This window comes from Bubalus bubalis, chromosome X, assembly GCF_019923935.1.
Source record: "Bubalus bubalis isolate 160015118507 breed Murrah chromosome X, NDDB_SH_1, whole genome shotgun sequence".
In the NCBI taxonomy this organism is placed as follows: Eukaryota; Metazoa; Chordata; class Mammalia; order Artiodactyla; family Bovidae; genus Bubalus; species Bubalus bubalis.
The window spans coordinates 138,445,625-138,466,106 of record NC_059181.1 but is presented as its reverse complement, the minus strand read 5'-3'; the positions used below and the strand labels follow the sequence as shown (position 1 = coordinate 138,466,106).

The 20,482-nt window shown below is 46.8% G+C and overlaps 1 protein-coding gene across 7 annotated transcripts in view; it reads right to left on the bottom strand.

The window, feature by feature from the left end:
• Positions 1–574: 574 nt before the first annotated feature.
• Positions 575–20,482, bottom strand: part of ARHGAP36 (Rho GTPase activating protein 36) — a 31,466-nt gene continuing 11,558 nt past the window's right edge. Inside the window, exons 2-13 of one of the 7 annotated variants that reach the window (XM_025276255.3) lie at positions 20,351–20,459; positions 8,658–8,816; positions 7,331–7,396; positions 6,551–6,789; positions 6,121–6,313; positions 5,853–5,908; positions 5,460–5,610; positions 4,857–5,005; positions 4,504–4,680; positions 4,163–4,260; positions 2,195–4,026; positions 575–1,790 (exon numbers count right to left, since the gene is read on the bottom strand). In XM_025276255.3, coding sequence (XP_025132040.1) covers positions 1,633–1,790; positions 2,195–4,026; positions 4,163–4,260; positions 4,504–4,680; positions 4,857–5,005; positions 5,460–5,610; positions 5,853–5,908; positions 6,121–6,313; positions 6,551–6,789; positions 7,331–7,396; positions 8,658–8,766 — 3,228 coding nt within the window. In that variant the 5' untranslated portion in view covers positions 8,767–8,816; positions 20,351–20,459 and the 3' untranslated portion in view covers positions 575–1,632. Of the gene's footprint in view, positions 1,791–2,194; positions 4,027–4,162; positions 4,261–4,503; positions 4,681–4,856; positions 5,006–5,459; positions 5,611–5,852; positions 5,909–6,120; positions 6,314–6,550; positions 6,790–7,330; positions 7,397–8,657; positions 9,103–11,476; positions 11,988–17,457; positions 17,593–20,350; positions 20,460–20,482 lie in introns of those variants that run through there. The other 6 variants (XM_025276257.3, XM_025276256.3, XM_025276254.2 and 3 more) reach the window with 6 other exon arrangements.

Below are 20,482 nucleotides of genomic sequence, written 5' to 3'. Positions count from 1 at the left end.
CTCTCCTTTATGCCATAATCACCCCCCGGTAACCCACCTCCCCCTTTTATTCCTTCAACCCATTATTGCATCTCACTCCCTTTATTCAGTTTCTCCTTCCCTTTATCTCATGTCACCCTCTCCCCTTTACTTACCACCTGCTCTCCTTTATGCCATATCACCCCCTCCCTGTATCCCACCTCCTCCCTTTATTCCACATCACTCCCCTTTATTGCACCTCATCCCCTTTATTCAATTTCTCTCAGTCTCATTATCCCATCTCACCCCCTCCCTTCTACTTCTCATCACCCACTCTTCTTATCCCACCCCCCCATATGCCACCTCATCCCCCCTTTATTATACCTCAACCCCTTTATTCCATCTTTCTCCATCCCCTTATTCCACATCACCCCTTCCCCTTTATTCCACTGACTTAATCCCTTTATCCCATGTCACCCCTACCCTTATTTGACATCACCCTCTTCTCTTTTGTTCCTCTTCCCCACCTCGCTTTCCCCTTCAGCTCCAGCCAGAGCTTCCCAACTCACCAAGAAAATTTCACAAAAAGACAAAAAACAAACAAGTAAGCCATGAATATGCTGCTGCTACAATACAGATTTTTATTAAGGATTAAATGCCAGAGAAGTTTTAACTATCACAAATCTTCGAGCTCTGTGGTTGTTACCCATTGTGTGAACAATTTCTATCCCTCAATACAGTACATTCTTCATTCTATGTACCTTGGCCGTTGTTACCCCTCAATAACAGCTATAATTTTTTGGATGTCATATGTAACCCATATCTGTGTGTTACTGGAGCATGTCTTGCAAATTTGTACCATCCCGCATAGAGGAACTACAGAGACAATAATTTAGAACTTTTGTAATCAGGTGAGTTTTACTACTTGGAACTATGTGTTCATACCTAACTAGCTGTTTTGCTGATAACAGGATATGCCTGCCAGCTCTCTGTAAAATGGATCTAGGAAATAAAGTCAAATTTTTCCTCTAACTTTTGACTCCAGAAAAGCTTGTTGGGTTTCTCAGTATTTGGGGAGTGTCTGTTTGAAGAACCACTGCCCTAAATAATTTGGAAAATTTATCCTGAGGCAGTGGAGTGACTGCAGGGACACGGCTATGAGTTGGTATGACATGATCTAGCATTAATTGTTAGTCAGCTGTCAGGAGGCTGACCTAACATCCTAGCATGCCTCTTGAGGGCCTTTCCAATTGAGCTCTTAGGAGGAGGGCAGGAAAGTCAGGGAAAGCATGCAATCCCCTTTGGGGGAGGGAAAGCACCTCAAGATTTGTGAGCTTCTCTGGGACAGGTATTTTACCACAAATGTCACATCAATTAAAGGGACGGCTGTAGTAAGGGGAAAGCCAGGATCAGGGGTAAAAGAGAGAGGCAAGGTAGCACCAGGGTGCCTGAGCATGACACAGAAACATCCCTGCTTTTACCAGCATAAGGAACCAAACATCCCCAAGAAAGGGGCTGGCAGTGTGTTTGGAATTCTCAGCCTGACCCGAGCATCAGGTAGAACTCCTTCTTACCCTCAGATCTTTACCTTCAAGACTCCTTAATGTTTCCTGTGACATCCCAGGTCTACCCCCACCCTTTCCCCTGTCCGGCACCATAGAGAAGGAAAAACATCTAAGGAAAGAAGTAGCCGATGCCAGTTTTGGCCTCCTTCTCCCGGGGCACACGGAGCAATGGGCGGTCTTGCTCCAGAATGAGGGGGTTACCCGCTCCTTCCTCATCGTCATGGGAACGGGCAGTGCCGGGAGGCACAGCTGGCTCCTCAGAGGAACCTGGAAAATAGTAACAATGTTAACTCATGTTTCTAGACTTCATACTTTGCACAGCACCCAAGAGACTAAGACCTAATTTTGAGTTTCAAATACAGTATGAAGCAAGAAGTTAGGGCAGAAATGATTATCCCCATTTAACATGTAAGAAAACTGAAGCTTAACAGTAGAACATATATCTCTATATCTAGGCCCACTGTGGAAGCTGGCTGTGGGGGATGGAGGGTAAGAGGGCAAGGCTGTGTTAGAGAAAAGAGTCAGACAGATACCCCATGCTCAGAGCAAATGGGAAATACCACCAGGGAAGGGGGGAAGTGGGCGGCCTCCTAACAGCCACCACCACCGTACAGCCAGCCTGACTAATTTTACTAAGCAAATGAGTAACAAAGCCGGAGCCGGAAGCTTACAGAACTTCATGGAGAGGCGAAAGCAGGCGTTGTTCTTCAGTGACTCCAAGAAGGACATGTAGTCCATGACTTGGCCAGGCTGAGACTGGTTCTTAAAGAAGGTGATATCTACAAGAAATGTAACATCTGCATCTTCTTGGCGGAACCAGACGGTCTTTGGATGCTGAGCTTCTTTTGAGTCAACAGTATTAGGCACTGGGACTGTTTCCTCATTCATGATTTCTTCAAGATTGACAGCTAGGTCTGGCTGAGGGTCTGGAATTGTACTGAGAATGGAGACATCTTCAAGCTCTGCAGTCACATTAACTTCATCTTCTTCAAAAGTGTTGCCTAAGTCTTTCTGAGAAACTGGAATTTCGTTGCAAATTTGAGTGTCCTTGGGCTCTGGAACCATACTGAGAACTGAGTCTTCTTCAAGATCATGATTTTCTTTGGAGTCTTGGATTTCATGGACATCAGTGGCTTCTTCGCGTCCAGAGATTTCTTCAACATCTAAGGTTTCTTCATTGTTCAGTACTCCACTTTCATCTGAGGATTCTTCCTGGCTTTGAATTTCATCAGCATCAGAGACATCTTCGGGGCTTGTTACCACATGGAGAGTGGGGACCTCTTCAGGACTGGAGTATTCTTCAGAGTCTCCAATTCCACTGATTTCTGGAATTTCTTCAGTAGCTGAGGTTTCTTCCTCATTTGGGACTCCATCAAGAGCTGGAACCTCTTCAAGATTGGGGTCTTCTTCAGAGTCTGAGAGTCCATTGATCTCTGGGGCTTCTTCATGATTTGGGATTTCATGCCCACCAGGGGCTTCTTCAGGGCTTGGGACATGACCACCAGAGGCTTCTTCAGGGCTTGGGACCACATGAATACCTGGGACTTCATCATAATCAAAGTCTTCATCAGAGTCTGAAATCCCGTTGATTTCTGGGGCTTCTTGGTGGTCTGGAACTTCTTCAGCATTTGAGGCTTCATCATTTGGGATTTCATCCAGGGCTAGAACATCTTCAAGATTGGGGTCTTCTCCAAAATCTGGGTCTTCATCATTATCGGAGTCATTGGCATGGTCTGGAATTTCATCAGTGTCAGCGGCTTCTTCATTGTCTGGAATTTCGTCAGGATCTGAGGCTTCTTCAATGTTTGGGACAACATCAGGATCTGGAACTTCTGCGAGGTTGGGGTTTTGGTAGTCTTCAAAATCTTCATCAAGGTCGTGGTTTGGGTTTTCTCCAGGGTTTGGGTTTTCTCCAACATTTGGGACTTCTTGCACATCTGGAACTACACCAGGGTCCGGAACAAAATTAAAATATGGTATTTCATCAAAGTCTGCAATTTCAATGAGGCCTGGAATTTCATCATCCACATCTAGAATGTCCTCAAGGAGAGGAAGACCATCAAAATTCAGGGCATTGTCATCATCGTTATCATCGTCATCATCATCATCATCATCTTCATCAAGCTCTGGAATGCCTTCGAGTTGCGGGCCTTGAATCTCAAGGTCATTTGGAATCTCAAGACCTTGAAGTTCACCAAAGGCTAATCCTTGATTGAGATATTCAAATACTAGTTCTTCATTGACTGACATATCGTCCTCAGAGGACTCATCTTCTTCAAGGGGCTCAACTTCAGCAAGGACCTGGCCTTCAGGAAGGGCCTGACCTTCACCAAGGGACTCACCTGCAGCAAAGGCCTGACCTTCAGCAAGGGTCTGACCGCCAGCAGGGAACTGACCTTCATCAAAGGGCTTGCTTTGACCAAGGATAGCAGCCCGGGCTTCAGCAGAGGTTTCCACTGGGTCAGAAAGTAAAGCATCCTCTTCCATTTTTATCCGTGCACTCCTGAAGGGGAATGAATTTGAAAAAGCAAGTCAGTTGATATACTTGGGTTGACTAACATAAAGGCGACCTGGGGTCAGAAGCCCCCATAGGAGATCCTACTTCAGGCTAAGCATGAACAAACCCAGAAAACACTCACTGGATCTTCCTCAAATTCCTGCGTCTGATAAAATCAAGGGCTTCAGGGCTGAATTTCCACACACGCTTAGCAACCTGCTTCTGAATATGGGGAGGCACCTGAGAGCAAAATTAACAAGGTTAGCTGTTATTACACAACATTTTAAAAATCTATACTCCTCTCTATCAGATACCCAGAACTGAAGGCACCATGCACAGCTAATGTAGGAAGGGCTTTTAGACTGGGAGATTTGTGGCTGCCTGCTTCAGCTATCTCTCAGGGATGCATATAGAACTCTTCCTTGTCTTGGGAACAGGAGAGAGAGAGCTGTGAAATGAGTGTGTTTTAAAGCTTCCACCTACCTGGAAGAGGACATCCCAGTTATCAATCATGGCACGGACCACACTGACAGAGGCAACATAGTGGTCAATCCCCAGTCTGGTTTTCCTGGACTCCCTCTTGGCAGATGCCCCCTTTTTCAGGAGAGCAGATCCAAACACCAAAGCCAAATTGGTGGACGTCATACGATTGCCTGAAACCTAGGTAAAAGGAAAGCAGGAAGTGATCAACTCAGAAGCAGTAATGGAAATTACACAAATAGAAAAGTCGCTTTTGTTCTTGTTATCCTCTCCCTCTGTCTCTCTCTCTCTTTCTCATATATTCCCACACATGTCCCCTGCTATGAACTTCACTACCCTTTCCCAGAGCTTTTTACCAACTGTCCATCAATGCCAATGGAGTCCTCGCAGTTCTCAGCGACCTTATGCAGGACCTTCAGCAGACGCTCTAGGGTGTCACTGTGGCAAGGTGGCATCAGGTAAACCAGCAATTGCAGGGCAGAAAGCTGATCCTGTGGCTTCAGCGCTAGAGGGAGGAAATCAGGGGCTGGCTTAGGGGGCAGGCCTTGGCAGCAGCCTGACACAAAGAAAGGTGTGATTCTGGTTGAAAATTGCTGAAGGCTATGGGGAGGGTACCTAGGCATCTTTTCTTCACTCATTCCCCTGGCATTTGTGCTCAGGATCCCTAGAACCCAGAAGTGCTCCCATCAAAATAAGACACCCCCCCCCAAAAAAAAGACCACCGCCTCTACAGAATCTAGGTTTTACTTTGCCCTGAGAGGGTACACACAGCCTCAAGAAGCTCTAGAGAGATTTCCAAAGAACAGACTTGTAGTGGAATCTGGAGAGGTATTTTCATCTTCTGCTATTCATTTTGCCTTAGTGCCTTGGGGTCTTGCAGCCTGAGCTCTGTCCCCAGAACCCCACATCCCCTGTGCTATTTCCTTTCCCTGCCCAGCAAGGGCGAGCGGAAGGCTCACTGGCTGTCTGGAGGAAGGACATGTACAGATCATCCGGCAGCAACGAGTCCTTCATGTCCCGGAAAAACTCCTTGAGGAGCGCGGCCACATCGTGTACATTCTGAGAGTCATCCAGCACCACATCCAGACCTTGGTCAAATTCTTCACGGAGCTAGAAAAAGAGAATACTGCCAGTGAAGGCTCTGCCCACCGCAGCCTTCCTCCTGGCCACTCCTTCAATAAATCTCAGCCCTCAGTAGAGGTAGTTGGCTATATGGTGTGCCTGAGGGGATAGAAAGAAGACCATGCTCCCCTCACCAGGCATGACAGTCTCTTCAGGTCTATGGGGGAGCCCCACCCCACCTGCTTTTTCTCACTGAAGGAACAAAAGTGTGAACATAGTTGATTTATTACCTTACGCACTCTCTTCTCAGAATATTCCAGAGTGAAAATCCCCACTGTGCTTAAGCCTGAAAGAAAAGACCAAGGGAAGCTCAGTGTCTCTGCTCACCCCTCCCCCAGCACTACCCTTTTCCTCCTCCACCGCATTCCAACCCCAACTGGTGGCAGGGCAATGTTGCAAGTCCTTCCTCCCTTGACCTGTTGCCCTTCCCCATCTCTATAATACGGGTCTCTTTAATTGCCTTCCACCTTGATTTCACCTCCATTCTTGGCCCCTTACCATGTTTCTCTATGAAGCTGCAGCAAGCCTCAACAACATGGGGGATTTGCTTAGCAATCGGATTGAGGCTCATTTTCCTTTTGGATCCCAGAAGTCGCTGGCCAATTGGAAAAGAAATCCTGGAAAGTTGCAGGGTCTGCAGTAGCAGGGCCCCACCCTCCAGTTCAGCCAGGCTGTCCACAGAGACTGCGCCCTGTGGAGAAACCCAGACTCTGTGAAAATGGGGGAGCCGTGGGGGGAGGCGGGGTGTTACTTCAGACCTTCCTAAAGATTGCGTCACGTTCGCAATGGGAGACATGTTCTTACGCCCCTCCAACGCGTTCTGTTCAGCACCCACTTTCCTCTGAGGACACAGGCCTTGACCCTCCCGCCCCACATCCCGGACACTTCACTAAGGGCCCCCGCCTGAAACCTGGAAGGTTGAACTCACTCGACGCCCACGGCGAGTAAACTCCCGGGGCAGGAAGGGCTCATCCCGTCGGCGACTGAAAAAGCGCCGGATGCGGCCAAACATCCTTTGCACCGCGTTTCCCCGACGACGACCGCTAGTAGCGGGACCGGCGGCTTCTTCCATCTGCATCGTGGCTCTCAGTTCAACTTGCTTGCGGCGGGTAAGCTCGTTCACCAGCACCTCTTCCAGACGAATGCCAAAGGTCTTGAGGGATACGGCTTGGGAGCCAGGGAGAGAAGAAATGAAAAACGTCAGCGCTCCACAGCACTTAAATCGGGAGGAACTGCAGGGGCTGTAGCCCTCCTCTAAGCAACTACCCCCAGCCACCCCCACCCCGCCAGACTCGCAGCGCCCCTCCCTCGGGAGGGAGCCAAAGAGACCCTACGGTGATCTGGCTGAACGACTCAGCTCCACTCCACTACCCCGACGGGGTCCCTGCCTTAAGACCTGCCAGGGGGTGACCACCTTGAAGCAATGAGAGCAGTTTCTTCTGGGCGATCTGTCTGGGGTAGATTCACCGGGGATCAGATCTGATGGGACTGTTCAGCACTCCAGCAACTAGTGCGCCATTTCCTGAAACCATACCCTGCGGGGTTTCTGGAAGCCGGAAGGGAGGGAGGGGTAGGGGGATGGGGGAGGGGACGGGGGACTCAGGGGCAGTGGGCACCACCCTGTCTCCAGTAGCCAGGCTCTCGAATGCAGGAGGGGCGCAGCATTCTGTTTCTTTCCTAAGGAAAGTACAGTAAGAGAGACCCTCACCCCTCTCTTGTCCTCTCAGAATCAGAAACCACTTCTCGAAGGTGTTTGGACGGTCAGTAGGTAGAGCTATGGGAAGAGAAAAAACGAAAATACACGCACTCTCATACAAAAAGGATTTGATAAGTGACTAAAACATCGCAGTGCACTGATCCACAGGGACTGAGGGGGAAGGGAGGGGCAAACAGCTTTGTCTTGTCCTCCCGAAGTGTTTTGCTTTCACTCAGCCTCAGTTTCCCCATTTGAAAACGGTACCAAGTCTGTTTACCTCCCGAGACTCCAAGGATGTCACCACACCAGATCCTGTACGGCGCCGCGTGCGCAGCGCGCATCTCGTTACGCACCAGGAGTAGCGCAACACGACGCTTCAACCTGAGATTCCAGGGCTGCGCGGCCGCGGGACAGCGCAACAGGCGAGGGGAGGGGCTCTGCCTGTGGCGCCCGGGCGAGTAAGGGTCGCTAAGTTACTGCGGACGCGCTCGTTCCCGGGAGGCCAGCGGCTCCCAGCGCTGCTGCGGCGGGAGAAGCGGCGACACCCGCTGGCCCCGCACTGCGACCCCCCGCAGCGGCGGCTGCACACGGGGTCTCATCGCCCTTCGCTGGGCTCCTATTTTCGGCTGCGCCCGCCGCGCGCGCGCCTGGCGAGCCCACTGCCCCCTGCACTTTTCATCACTGCGGCGGCGCCCTTTGGGTTCGCACGACCCCCCTCCCACTCCTCTCAGCCGCCCAATCTGCGCCCGGACCCGGGAAACCCCGGTGCTCTTCGACCCCCGTCCTGCGCTGGGTCCCGCTCGCTCCCCGGCAGCCAGCCGAGGTGGGCAGCGCTCCCAGCGCACCTCCCGCCGCCGCTCCCCGCACCCGCACCCGCCCTCCCGCTACTCGCCGGGATTGGCGCGTCTCTCTCTCGGTCTCGCTATCTCCCTCCAACTCTTGGTCTCTCAACCGCGCTGTCTCTGTCTGTCCCAGTCCTTTCGGAGTGTCTCTCTGCGCCCCCATCTCGTCCCGACTCGTTCTGGCACCGCACTTGGTCCGTCTGTCTCTTCACCTGTCCTCTGTCCACTTGTCTGTCTCTGATATCTGCCTGTCTCACTGCCCCCCAAGCCCCAAGCTTCGACCCAACTCAATTCATCTTTACCTCTTCCCAGTTGACCAAACACCCCTCAAGTCCCACTCCCTCGGTTATCCAGGAGCCGGGAGAACCGGCCAGGTCCGAGACCAGAGGAGAGTCCCTCCCACCCCTCGACCCCCCAAACTCCCAATTCGTTCCGCCCGGCCCGGAGGGTCCACTCGGCCCGAAGGCGAGGATGCCACATACCGGGGTACTGCTCACCTCTTTCAGGTTTGAATTCAGAGAGGAACTGCCTGGCCACGAGTTCGTGGTAAGCAGCCTCTTGCAGCTTCAGACGCTCCAGCTCGGAGAGGCTATGTATTGAGATCATCTTGGCCCTGCGGTTCGGGTTGTGTCCTGGGGCTCCTCCCAGGACGTTCACTAAAAAAATCAAGGCAGACAACAACAGCAAAGGGGGCATGATTCTGGGGTACCGCGTCCTTGCTGTCTTCAGAAAAGGAATGCAGCCACCCATTCTGCAATCATCGGATGATTATGAGGACTGCATCATCCAATTGTCTCTGGACCTGGTGGAGAGAACTCTGGGGGGGTGGGGGAAGGGTGATAAAGAGGGAGGGAAAACTGGGAGGCGGCTTAACCCTCAAGCAGAGCTGCCTCTGGCTGCTTATTTAAAAAAAAAAAAAAAAAAACTCCAACTTAAAAAAAAAAAAACAGCCCTGAACCGACAGTCCAGAAAAGAAAAAACCTAACTGGGCAAAAAAGAAGAAGAAAAAAAGATTTTAAAAAACCCCAACCACCAACCTTACTTAAAATTTTTCAATGAAAATTAAGATAAGAATAAGGTAATATTCTTCCATTAATTTTTTAGAACACTGATGAAGTTTATTTTTATTTTTTAATGGTAATGCTTGATGCTGTTCAGTTTGGGTGAAATGGGCACATTCATCTAGGTTAGGAGCCCTGTAAATTTTGTACAGCTCTTCCAGAATGCAAACTGGACACATGAATCTGAAGCCAAAAGTCATCCCCAGGCCCTTTGACCCAGTGATTTCCCTTCTAGGAATCTATCCTAATGAAATCTTCCTATAGAAAGGAAAAACCATGTGTACAGGAACCGTAACAGTAAAAAAAAAAAAAAACTAGCCCAGCAACAAGATTATTTATATACATTATGGAATAGCCATTGTATGGAAAATTATGCAATCATTAAAGTGATGTTTACAAGGAATTTTTAAACAACAAATATAAAATACAGAATTGTATCAATTATGATTACAACTATGTGAAGGAAAACATGCGTACAAATAAAAGACTGAAATAAATGCACCCAATTACTGATGGCATCTGTATTAAGTGGTGGTATTCTGTTGCCTTTTGCCTTTTGTCTATTTACCAAAAATTGTGCAACTTGATTATGTTATTTTTTCCTGAAAAAAAAAAAGAAAGTTTGTACCAAAACAGACATCATTTCCAGTCTGCTTCTAATGAGACTTTCTATACAGGATTGGTATAGTGAAGTTTCTTTGTGTGTTGGTAAACGTGTTTTAGATGCCCCTTCTCCATGGTGCCCACTATCTCGTACTGCTCCCAGAATGCACAGGACCCCCCAAGTGGGGATCTCCCTGAACCCCACACAGCATCCTAACTGCACATCTTCACCTCTATTATTAATTTGTTTTTCCATGCATGCATTTAAAAGAAAAGAAAGCTTTATTAATTGCCCACTTTGTGCCAGGCACTAAAGATTCAAATATGAGCAAAATAATAATACTCTTTTCATAAAGGGTTTAACAGTACAGTGATGGAAATAGGCAGGTTAGCAACAATTTACAAAACCTTGTGATAAGTCAATCACCCAAGATATAAACAAACTACTGTGAGAACAGAAAGGAGGAATCCTCTAAGTCTGCCTGGAGATAAGGAGGGGGGAGCATCCAGAAAGAGAGAACAGCTTGTGCCAAGGCAAGGACATGGGAGAGAGGTTGTTATATTCTTAAAGCTGTATAAAGGGGATGGACGATGGACGGAGATAAATCTGGGTAGGCAGGAATGAGATCATGAATGACCCTATATGCCATGTTATGGAGCTGGACTTTCTCTTGAAGGCAATAGAGAACTACTGCAGGTTTTTAAGTGGGAAGTGACATAGAGCTGCAGCTTGGAAAAATCACAGAGCAGTGAAAAGCCGGGTTTGGGTAGAAAGCCTGAAGTAGATAGATGAGCCAAGAGGCAAGAGACGCTGACAGAAGTCAGTGTCATTGGGGCTGGATTTTATGGGTAGAATTGACAGGACTTAGAGAAATCTTTTATTATAATAGGAAGGATAGCTCTGAAGTTTATGGTCTGGATGAGTGTGTGATGCTTATTCCCAACAGAGAAGATAATTTGGGACGTGGGGAACTAAACCTTTTGACAAGAAGGGAAGTGGTCACATGCAACTTTTCTGAGCTCCCCTTGCCCATGGAGTTTCATGATAATATTCTATATATTATTGGGAGGGGGGAGTGCTTTAAACTCCAAAGATCAGGTAATGTAGCATTGACAGAGAAAGGATAGGTAGAAGTTTATCATCCAATAATCTATATAAAACAGCTCTATCCAAAAACAAAAACAACAAAAAAAATCCCTCACTTCTTTTGTTTCCAAAATTCCCTTTTGCCCATTTTCCTTAAATGGCCAGAGTCACACATGTCAGAAATAAACACTTGCCTCATAATTAAGTTCAGTATCAGATAGGATGAGGAGTATTTTTTATGCCTTTTGAACTGAGCTATAAGGCAAAATCTTAGCATACATCTTTATAAAAGTTCCTTCAACTGCAAAGCAATATCTCTTAGCCCCAAAGTGAACACCTAAATCCAGCCACCAAACTGCATCCACAAAATGACCATCTTAACCAAAGGCACACACAGAGAACCTAACCACAGTACCCAATTAAGAGCCAGTAATTCCTGATTCACAAAGACAGGTCCAAAATCAATTAGCCAAAGGTTTCATTCTGACATACACAGCCTAGCTCTGGTTTAATTTTTTTACATGACTCCTTTTTTTTCCCTTACCCAATTCAAACATTTTGGTACCTGTTTTGGAGTTGCAGCTATTTCTTCTTGCCAAGGGTTACAAGATCTGGTCATCCAAAGAGTAGAGCTGGTTCTTTTACCCAAAAATCAGGATGAAAATCAATCCTTCTTCTTCTCCCCAAATAAGATGAGAACAAATAAGAGAACCTCAAAACAATGTCAGCCAAGAGAGAGAGAGAGAGAGAGAGGAGCCTTTGAGAGATGAGTCAGCCTAGATGCTTACAATTCCAAAGAAAATCAAAGGCCTTAGAATAAACCGTTTGTCATTGCCTCCTGCTCAAAGATACAGGGCTAAACTTAAGAGTAATCTTTATGCTGCAATTCTGCCAGCAAAATTGACACTGTCTTGCATGCCTTCAACCCTCTCAGGGGACCAGTAGATATTAGACAGAAGTAGAATTAAGAAGGTCAGTGTGCCCAGACAAGAAGCAGATGGGCAGGTTGGGGAGGAGGGACCAGTAACTAGGCTTCAACACTATGAGAGGCACATAACAGATTCTTGAGATTTGAATATCTGTCCTAGGGTATGACTTTCCAAGATGATCACAAAAGGAGGCTCCTCACAGACAGCCAGGTGCCAAGAGACCTCTCTTGCTCCAAAGTGTCTTCCCCTTCCCATTCAGCATGCTCTGGCACTGGCCAGAAGTGACCATAACATCAAAAAGGAAGAAGGAAGATGAAAGCAAGCCCTCTCAATTTCAGCCTAGAATTCAACACATTTGCAAAAACAATATCCTTAGAAAAATATCTGTAAAGGCCCCTGGGGTCAGAGCTAAATAGAACTGAGTTCAAAGCCAGACTTTATTACTTCTTAGCTGTGTGACCTTAGGAAAGTTTGTTGAATTCTCTGAACCTCAGTGGCTTCCTCTATAAAATGGGGAAATGGTAAAGTATCCACTTCAGCAACTGTATAAGAATTGAATAATATATATATGATATTTAGCATTGGTTTTTAATAAACACATTGAAATTCAAGGTTCTTTACTGAGGGCCTGACTTTACCAGAAAGTATCAGGTTTCAAAAGTAATTGCATAAAATTAGCATGTGTATCAATGTATCCATCCTACTTAGTTCAATCTTTACAAAATTTGAATTAAATTAAAACAGGCAAAAAAGATCTTGGGAGACTGTTGCAAATAGATCTTTCTTCTTCAATCTCCAATGACATCAGGGTCAAGTATTTTAAAAAATTATAAAATTTAGAAAAACTAATTGCATAGGTCAAATTTTCAAATGCTACTATTCAGATTAGTAAAATGCTTGTAAGTCTCAAAATTAATCTATCTTTTAAACCATCTAATTTCACATTGTCACTACCAAAAGAACATATAATTTCATTTCTATCAGTAAAGGGGCTAGGATATTAGCAGATACTGAGAGACAGAATTTGAACAAAGAGCAGAGATACAACCCAGTCAACTCTCCAGTAATATGAAGAGAGGAAACACACGAGTGGCATCAAGCTTGTTCCTCACATCCTCCTGAAATGCACGGCACAGATGGAGAAACAAATTAACGTCAGAAAGGTCACCCCGCTTCGACATTGTGAGGACAGAAATGTTTCAGCTAAGCATAAATCCACAGACTTCACAATTTGGAGGACTAATTTACTCCATTGTCCCCATCAAATAGTTAGGGGTGGTACAGTGCTCACTAGTAAACACCTCAGAAAAAAAAAAAAAAAAAAGACTGCTCTGATGCTGTTGTTAGAATCCTAATAAATTAGGCATTCTATGGCACCATCAGAATTTTGCTTCTAGCCACTAAGAGATCTTTGAAGTTTGAGAAACTGATAGTGTGCAAGGCTGAGTACCCAGAAGATATTGCATCTACGGTATTCAAATATCTACAGGCAGTAACAATGAATAAAAACATCCCCATTAATATATCACAACATGGGAGAGAGATACAGGTCTCTAGATGAAAACATTCAGGCACCAATTTGGTCTGCTGGCACATTACCTCATTCGTCCCTGAGCATTAATGAGTTAGCCTTTAAGTTGTTATTCCATAACCTCCATTTCAGCAAAGGCTGCAGTCGTGATGAACAAAATGGCTCATTTTACCCTATGCAGTGTACTGCCCCAAGATAATTAATTTGGGGGCAGCATTCAATACGTGAGTCAGCCCATCACTCCAGGGCAGACACTCATAAACTGAAGGTAGGTACTGTTAAAATACATTCAGAAAAGCTCTGGCATCAAAAAATGTTTCCAGAACTTATTAGAATATTAGAATGGATCAGAGGTAGAAGGGACCCTAGCCATCACCTAGTCCAAAGCTTTCATACTACAGTTCAAAAAACTCAGGGTCAGAGACAGGAGTTTGCCCAAGGCCACACAGCAATCTGACACAAAATCTAGGCAAGAACCCAGTTCTTCTCAGACCTAGGGCTCTTTCCACTGTCTCATCCACCTTCATTCTTAATAGCTACAAAATAATTAGCTAAATAATGAAATCAAAAGAATGAATACATAATCAAAGCCTGATTCGATCAAATAAGGGAGGTCATATCCAAAGGCAGACAGCCACCACAAATTACAACCTCTTTGTAAAATAAGGACAGGTGTCATTGTATAGAACGTGGGATGCCCTTTTAAAATTTTATTGACTAAAGAACTCAAGCTCAGGATGGTGAAAGGCAATCTTCGTGCTATAAACATCCCAAACAATAGTGTAGACCAGGTGATGCGACATCAAATACAACAAGATATAGTTGTATTATATGTAGATATTCTCCCTGTTATCTGCAGTGTGTCAGAGTGCATAACACTGCTAGTATCACAAGCTGTGTCACCCTTTATCTTTTTTTCCCTTTTGGTTGCTGCTTCTATTATGTTGTGGTAGAAAAAGTAAAAAAAGAAAATCTGATGTTCCATCAACAGGAGGTAATTTTTTCTAATGTCTAATTTTTCTTGTGCTTTTCACATTCTCAAAAGCTTTCCATGTGTCTGTTATTTTCAGACCCTAGCACACAGTAGGTGTTCAATGTATTTGTTGGGTGAATCACAGGATTATAAATTCTGACAGTTTTGAGAGAACATAAAGGTCTTGTAATTAAAACTGCTATTCATGACTCATGGATAAATGAATCATGCCATTTTATTCTCACAACAAACCCTGGGAAGGAGGTAGGTTTGGTATTATGCTTCCCATTTTACAGATAACAACAAACTAGGACTCTGGAGAGGTTGTAACTTCCCTGAAGTTGCACTAACATACCATGGAGGGATATGATCTGGGAACTAGCCTATCCCCAGACCTGGTCTTGCTCTCCCCACCAAAACACGGCATTTCTTGGTTTACATCACCAACATTTGCTGCTTGGAACTGGAATGACCTGAGTCAAGAAGATTTCCTTTCCTAAAGAGATGGCTAGATTTTGAGGTCTTTCTTTATACACACTATTATTGGGAAATGGTAATGAAAGGAGGTGATTGATAGGATAAATAGAGATAAATGATGATAGAGATATATGGTTTTGAAAAACACTATTATGAAAGATAGACAAAAAGAATTAATAGAGAGAAAGGCATCAAAAGTGCTCTGTATTCCACCCATCACATCTCTTGCCTCAGCCCACTCCCCAAACTGACAGCATGAAATCCTAAAGAGGTCTTGCGATATGGGCTAGAACTCAGGCTCAAATTCCAGCCTTACCACATGTCAGTTTGCACACTCTCCAACCAAGTGACCCGGAGCTAATTTTCAAACTTTTATGAGCCTCAGTTCCATCACCTTACAAAATAAAAATCATGGTACCTATGAGGTATGCCTGTGGTAAAGATTAAATAAAAGACAGGATGAAATGCAAGAATCCTCCAAAGGGTCAGTGCTGAACCAAGGTAGGGAACAGCACCGCCCACAAATACCTGTGAATCAAATTTGAAAGGAAGATGAACAGAAGTGCTGCTATATGGGATGAAGCAGTGTCCCCCCTGAAGAATGCCCTTGTACCATCCATTGTGGGGTGCCAGTGGGTACCATACCCCGTCAACAGATAGCTCACTTTCACAGGGGATGAGTTCAACTGTTTCTTCACTGGGTCTTGAGTGATCAGAAATGTAAGGTAGCTAACTGTGGGGGTTGGGGATCAGTCTAGGCTCTGAAACATAGAAGAAAGTTAACTGGCTCACAAAAGGGATTCAGTCCATACCTTTTGTTCCCTCAGCACAGTGTGTAAGCCATCCATGCTAGAGATGGTGGGGGAAAGAGGGGAGCCATCTGGACTGGAATGTCTCAGTTCTTGCCTTTGGGATCTTACAGCCTAGCTGCAGGTCACATACACATCAAAAGTCTGCAAGACTATCAATCAAAGTCCATGGGTCTAACACCTTCCTTCCCTGCCCTATTGAAATACATTTCCTCCCCTTTATTCCTTAAGGAGTATTAAGAATTGACCATTTCTCCAGGTCCACCAGCAGTGGCCAGACTCTTTCAGTTGTAGGTTGTTAGTGTGCATTCAGTAAACTCTGATTCATTTTTCCCATCTTCTCAACTCCCCTGGCCCCAAGCCCCCTTCTTTAAGACATATTCCCTTTCAGACACACACATTCCCTCTCACAAACATCCATACATACACACACATCCTCATGTGTTCTCACAATGCATCTACACACACACACACACACACACACACACACACACACAGGATAGACTTCCCCAGTGTATTTGCTACAACAGAAGGAAGGAGGAAAATGAGATTCTGAATTAAAGAGAGAACCATCCAACATTTGCCCCTCTAGACCACAGCTGGGGCTCCCACCAGTGGACACGAGAGAGGCAAGAACATGGGGACAATTCCTCAAACCATCTGGACAGAGAGAGCTGGCAAGGAAACCTTATAATAAATTTGTTCTCCAAATAGGTGCTGAGAACTCTCTCTCTTCCACCTTTGTTCCCCACCCTCACCTGCTTCCCTCCTCCTTTGTATCTCCCCCAAGAAGCATTCAATTTTCTGCAGTTTTGTTTTTCTAAATCCTGAGTGGCTGTCATAGGGAATTGGGGCTGTGGGAGATGTTTTTCTGATAGTTTTCATGATAGGAATGGTATTTTAAAACTACACTTAAATAATCGTATTTTTAAAAATATCTGTCTGTCTAACTGCCTGTATCTATCCTCCTTCAAAAATTAGACCACTGTCTTGGCCTATGATGCAATGAGAAAAACCCTTAGACCAGCAGTCAGGCGGTCTGCCTAGTTACCAAAGCAGCTGAGTGGCCTTGGCCAAGTCTGTGAGCATCCCCAAGCCCCAAACACAAGCAGTGCCATTTATTTATTATTATCTGGCTTATCAGAGAACACGGTGGATACACAGTCCTCACGTCTGCCGTGTCCTTGATTCTTCTACAGGACTCAGCCGCCTCCAGGACAGATAGTCAAGCTGGCGTTGTCCATAGCTGGAGAGAGAACCCCTGCCCCTCTGCAGGTTTCTTTGCACCAGAGTAGGGAGGGGATAGAAGCGGATCTCCCTTTCCCTCCCTAATGGAGTCGCAGTCCTGCAATCAGCCCCTGACCCAGAGCTAGGTGACCGCGGATGGGGGTGGGGTGGGGTGGGGTGGAGACCGGGTGACGGAGAGAGGGACAGGAACCGGCCGGCCATGACTTTGCGCCCTCCCCTCGAAGGGATGTCCCGGGCTACAGGTTGTCGCTGCAGCGCGCGGTCAGGCGGGATTGCGCCCCGCGCGTCTCGCCCCTAAGTGGCTCAAGAGCGCGCAGAACCTGCAAAGTTAAACAAAGCCCCGTCGCGCGCAAAAATCACTCTTGCTGCTTGCCGCTGCCGAGAATTTGAAAAATGCAATCTTCCTTGCGTGTTTAACGTTTGAGCCACTGAACGCGAAACGCTGGGCACCTTGTTCAGCACCCGCAGGCTTCCTCTCCCTCCCGCACATCCGGCGCTCCGCTTGGAGTGTCCTCACCCCCCACCTCAGCCCCTCATGTGGGCTGCACTCAGGACCCTGGAGCCCTGCCCCTGCACTACCTCTTGGCGACTCTCCTGGTCCGGCCACGGAATAAATGGCTGCGTGACCCGCTGGTCAGTCCTGCGGCGCGACTACGACCCGTCCTGGGACAAGCTGCAGGCTCGGCGGAGAGCTTAGCTCTACGGCTCAGATTCCCCCGCGCGCTCTCTGAAGCTCCCGCGGTGGGGCAGGGGCTGATTCATAGCAATTTTCTACGCAGCAGCCAACTCAGTGCCTTACGCATACCTGTTTGCTCAATTCTCTGGGCTACTCCCACTCTTTCTCACTGTTCCCCTCAATCATCTTTCATGTTATTCAAAGCTGATTTCCCTGTCAAGATTCAGCCTAAGAGTCCCTTCCTCTGAGGGCTCCCTTTCTCTACCCCTGGCCGTGGCACACTGTCTCTCATTATAGGGGACATTGAGGCAGAAGTGGAGGTTTAGATGGCTAAGAAACTTACCAAAGGCCATTGAGCTATTTAGTGGCTGGGCTAAGAGGAAGGCCCAGAATTCCTGGAACCCAGCTCAGAACGCGTCTTATTACCCCTCATCACTTCCACTTCCCCTCTGCCCTGACTTCTATGGCACTGAAGGGCAGGTGGTATCCCTTTGGACACAAGGACTGCACAAGGAACAACCCTCAGAGCCTCCTTGCCTCACTCTTCTGACTCCTTGTTTGCCATCTCCTCCAGAGCCTCTGCTCTTCCAAACTCAGAGACAAAAAAGATCATTTTGTTCAGAGTTCAATAAACAGCAAGAAAAATAAATAAATGAATAAACAGCAAGAGCAAGCAGAATTCTTCCACCCATCTGGATGAGAGTGGTTTCAGTAATCCCCTTCTCAACACACACAGAGTCTTCATCTTTCCATCTTCTTAGCATCTGGTGCGGTCAGAAGGCCATTCACACCTGCCCAAACCATCTTACCTTCTAATATTACTTCAAAAAATGCCTTGTTCTAATCTGCAGTCCAACAAACATATATTCAAATCACTATTCAGCCAAGCAAAAATGTATTATTCACAAGCACTAAATATTCTCATCTGACGCAACAAGGGCAATATGGGGTTATAAAGGCAAGATCTCAAGTGGGGAGAATTTCAAATACACAATTACACCCCCTCCCAGTTGAATTTTCTCCTCTCCTGGATGAAGCAAATGGATAGAGAGTGTTGTTGACAGAGGGACTGGATGGAAAATAAATAGGAGAAGAGAATCAAGAATGCCGGAGACTGGATGAGCCCAGCAAGAGGGAAGGAGGCAGAGCAGAGTAAAGGCAAAGGAGAGGAGGAGGAAGGGGAGGGGAGAGGATAAACATCCATAGGTGCTGGGGCAGCTCTGGAAGACCTGAACTTATTCCCCAAAGGCTCGGAGTTGTGGCTTTTGGATTTGGATTGGAAATGAGATCCAGAAACCCAGTGGCAAGTCTCTTTTAAGCCCTAGCAAAGGAACAGAGCTTCTGGCTCTCGAAGCAGCCTTGGTGGCACTCTTTTCACTTCAAGTACCACCTCAACACCAGCAATACCAAAAAGGCGCCCTCTTACCCTGCTCCTCTTTCTTACCCCTTCCCCCTCAGGAATTAAATCAATCTTACCCACACAGCAGTGTAATTTGACTGCTCAGGGTGGTTTTCCTTTCCCTGGAAGGAGAGGATCTCTCCCTCTCCTGCTGAAAATGGGCTGGGTGCTGCCCCTTTATACATTCTAGAGCACCAGATGAGGAGAGGGGGAGGAAGGGAGGGAGCGGCAGTCTGGGGCTGGTCCAATTTGTCCTTGGCATCCTCTTTCTCCTCTTGGTCTTTTTCTGCAGCCCCTCCTTCTGGCCCTGGCAGCTCTGCTCCCCTTCCTCACTACAGCATCCCGCAGCCAGATCCCCCACCCTCAGGATAAGGGATGGATACTGGGGTGCAACTTGCGGGTGATGCTTACTTTCTCTTGTGGGATCTTATGCTGATACGCCAGGGAAAGATCCGAGTTGGGGGTAGGTGGGTGTCATAGGAGATGAAAAGAGAAACCCACCCAGGTAACCAACTGCCTGTAAAGCAACACACGTTGGCATTAGGGGCAGCTGGGAGACATAATCTGAACCTGACTGCATAAGACGCCAATTTAAGCAGAGGGCTGACAAATAATTGGCTTGTTACCATGATTGCCTTGGTAACATAAATACATAGAGATGGCATGATATATTAGAAAGCAGACGATTATCACCCAGCCTCAGTTTTCTCAACTGCAAAATGGCATAAATGCTCACCGTATAGCACTATGGAGAAAAGAGTGTGTGGAAATTACATCGGCAAGATACTTAGCACAGGGCCTCAAGCAGAGCCCCTTACCCCCTTAACTTCCTTCCAGTGTTGAGAACAGGAAGGAAAAGGACTTGCTCAAGGTCAGCAGCAAGTAACCGAGTCAGAATTGGAAACCAGGTCTCCCAAACATCCCCCAGAAAGGATGCTTTCCACTCCACCTTGTCCTCTAAGAAGCTGCCTGGCCATCTTTCGGACTGGGGGGAGGGGGAGGGAAGTGTGGCGGTTAGGAGCTGGACTTGCCTTGTGGCTCAGACAATAAAGCGTCTGCCTACAATGCAGAAAACCCAGGTTCGATCCCTGGGTCAGGAAGATCCTCTGGAGAAGGAAATGGCAATCCACTCCAGTACTCTTGCCTGGAAAATCCCATGGATGGAGGAGGCTACAGTCCATGGGCTCACAAAGAGTTGGACACGACTGAGCAACTTCACTTGGACTTGGAGGATGCTTAATGTACAGACATTCTACCACTGAGTCCCAGCTTCAAGGGCTCACCTTTCTGCTTTACCCTCCTGATCATCACTCAGGTAACATCCCCTTTCTATCTTGGAGTAATTCATCACCACTTTAGCGCCACCTCTGCTGCCCAACTCTGAGACAGTGACTCACCTTTCAGCTGGCCAGGGCCTCTGACCTCCAGGAAAGAAGCTTTCTTCTTAATGGACTGCAGAAGCCTCAGCCACAAGTGAGACAACCCCCCTTCCGGAGAATCTGAGGCCTGGAGGGATTTGAGGAGGAGTG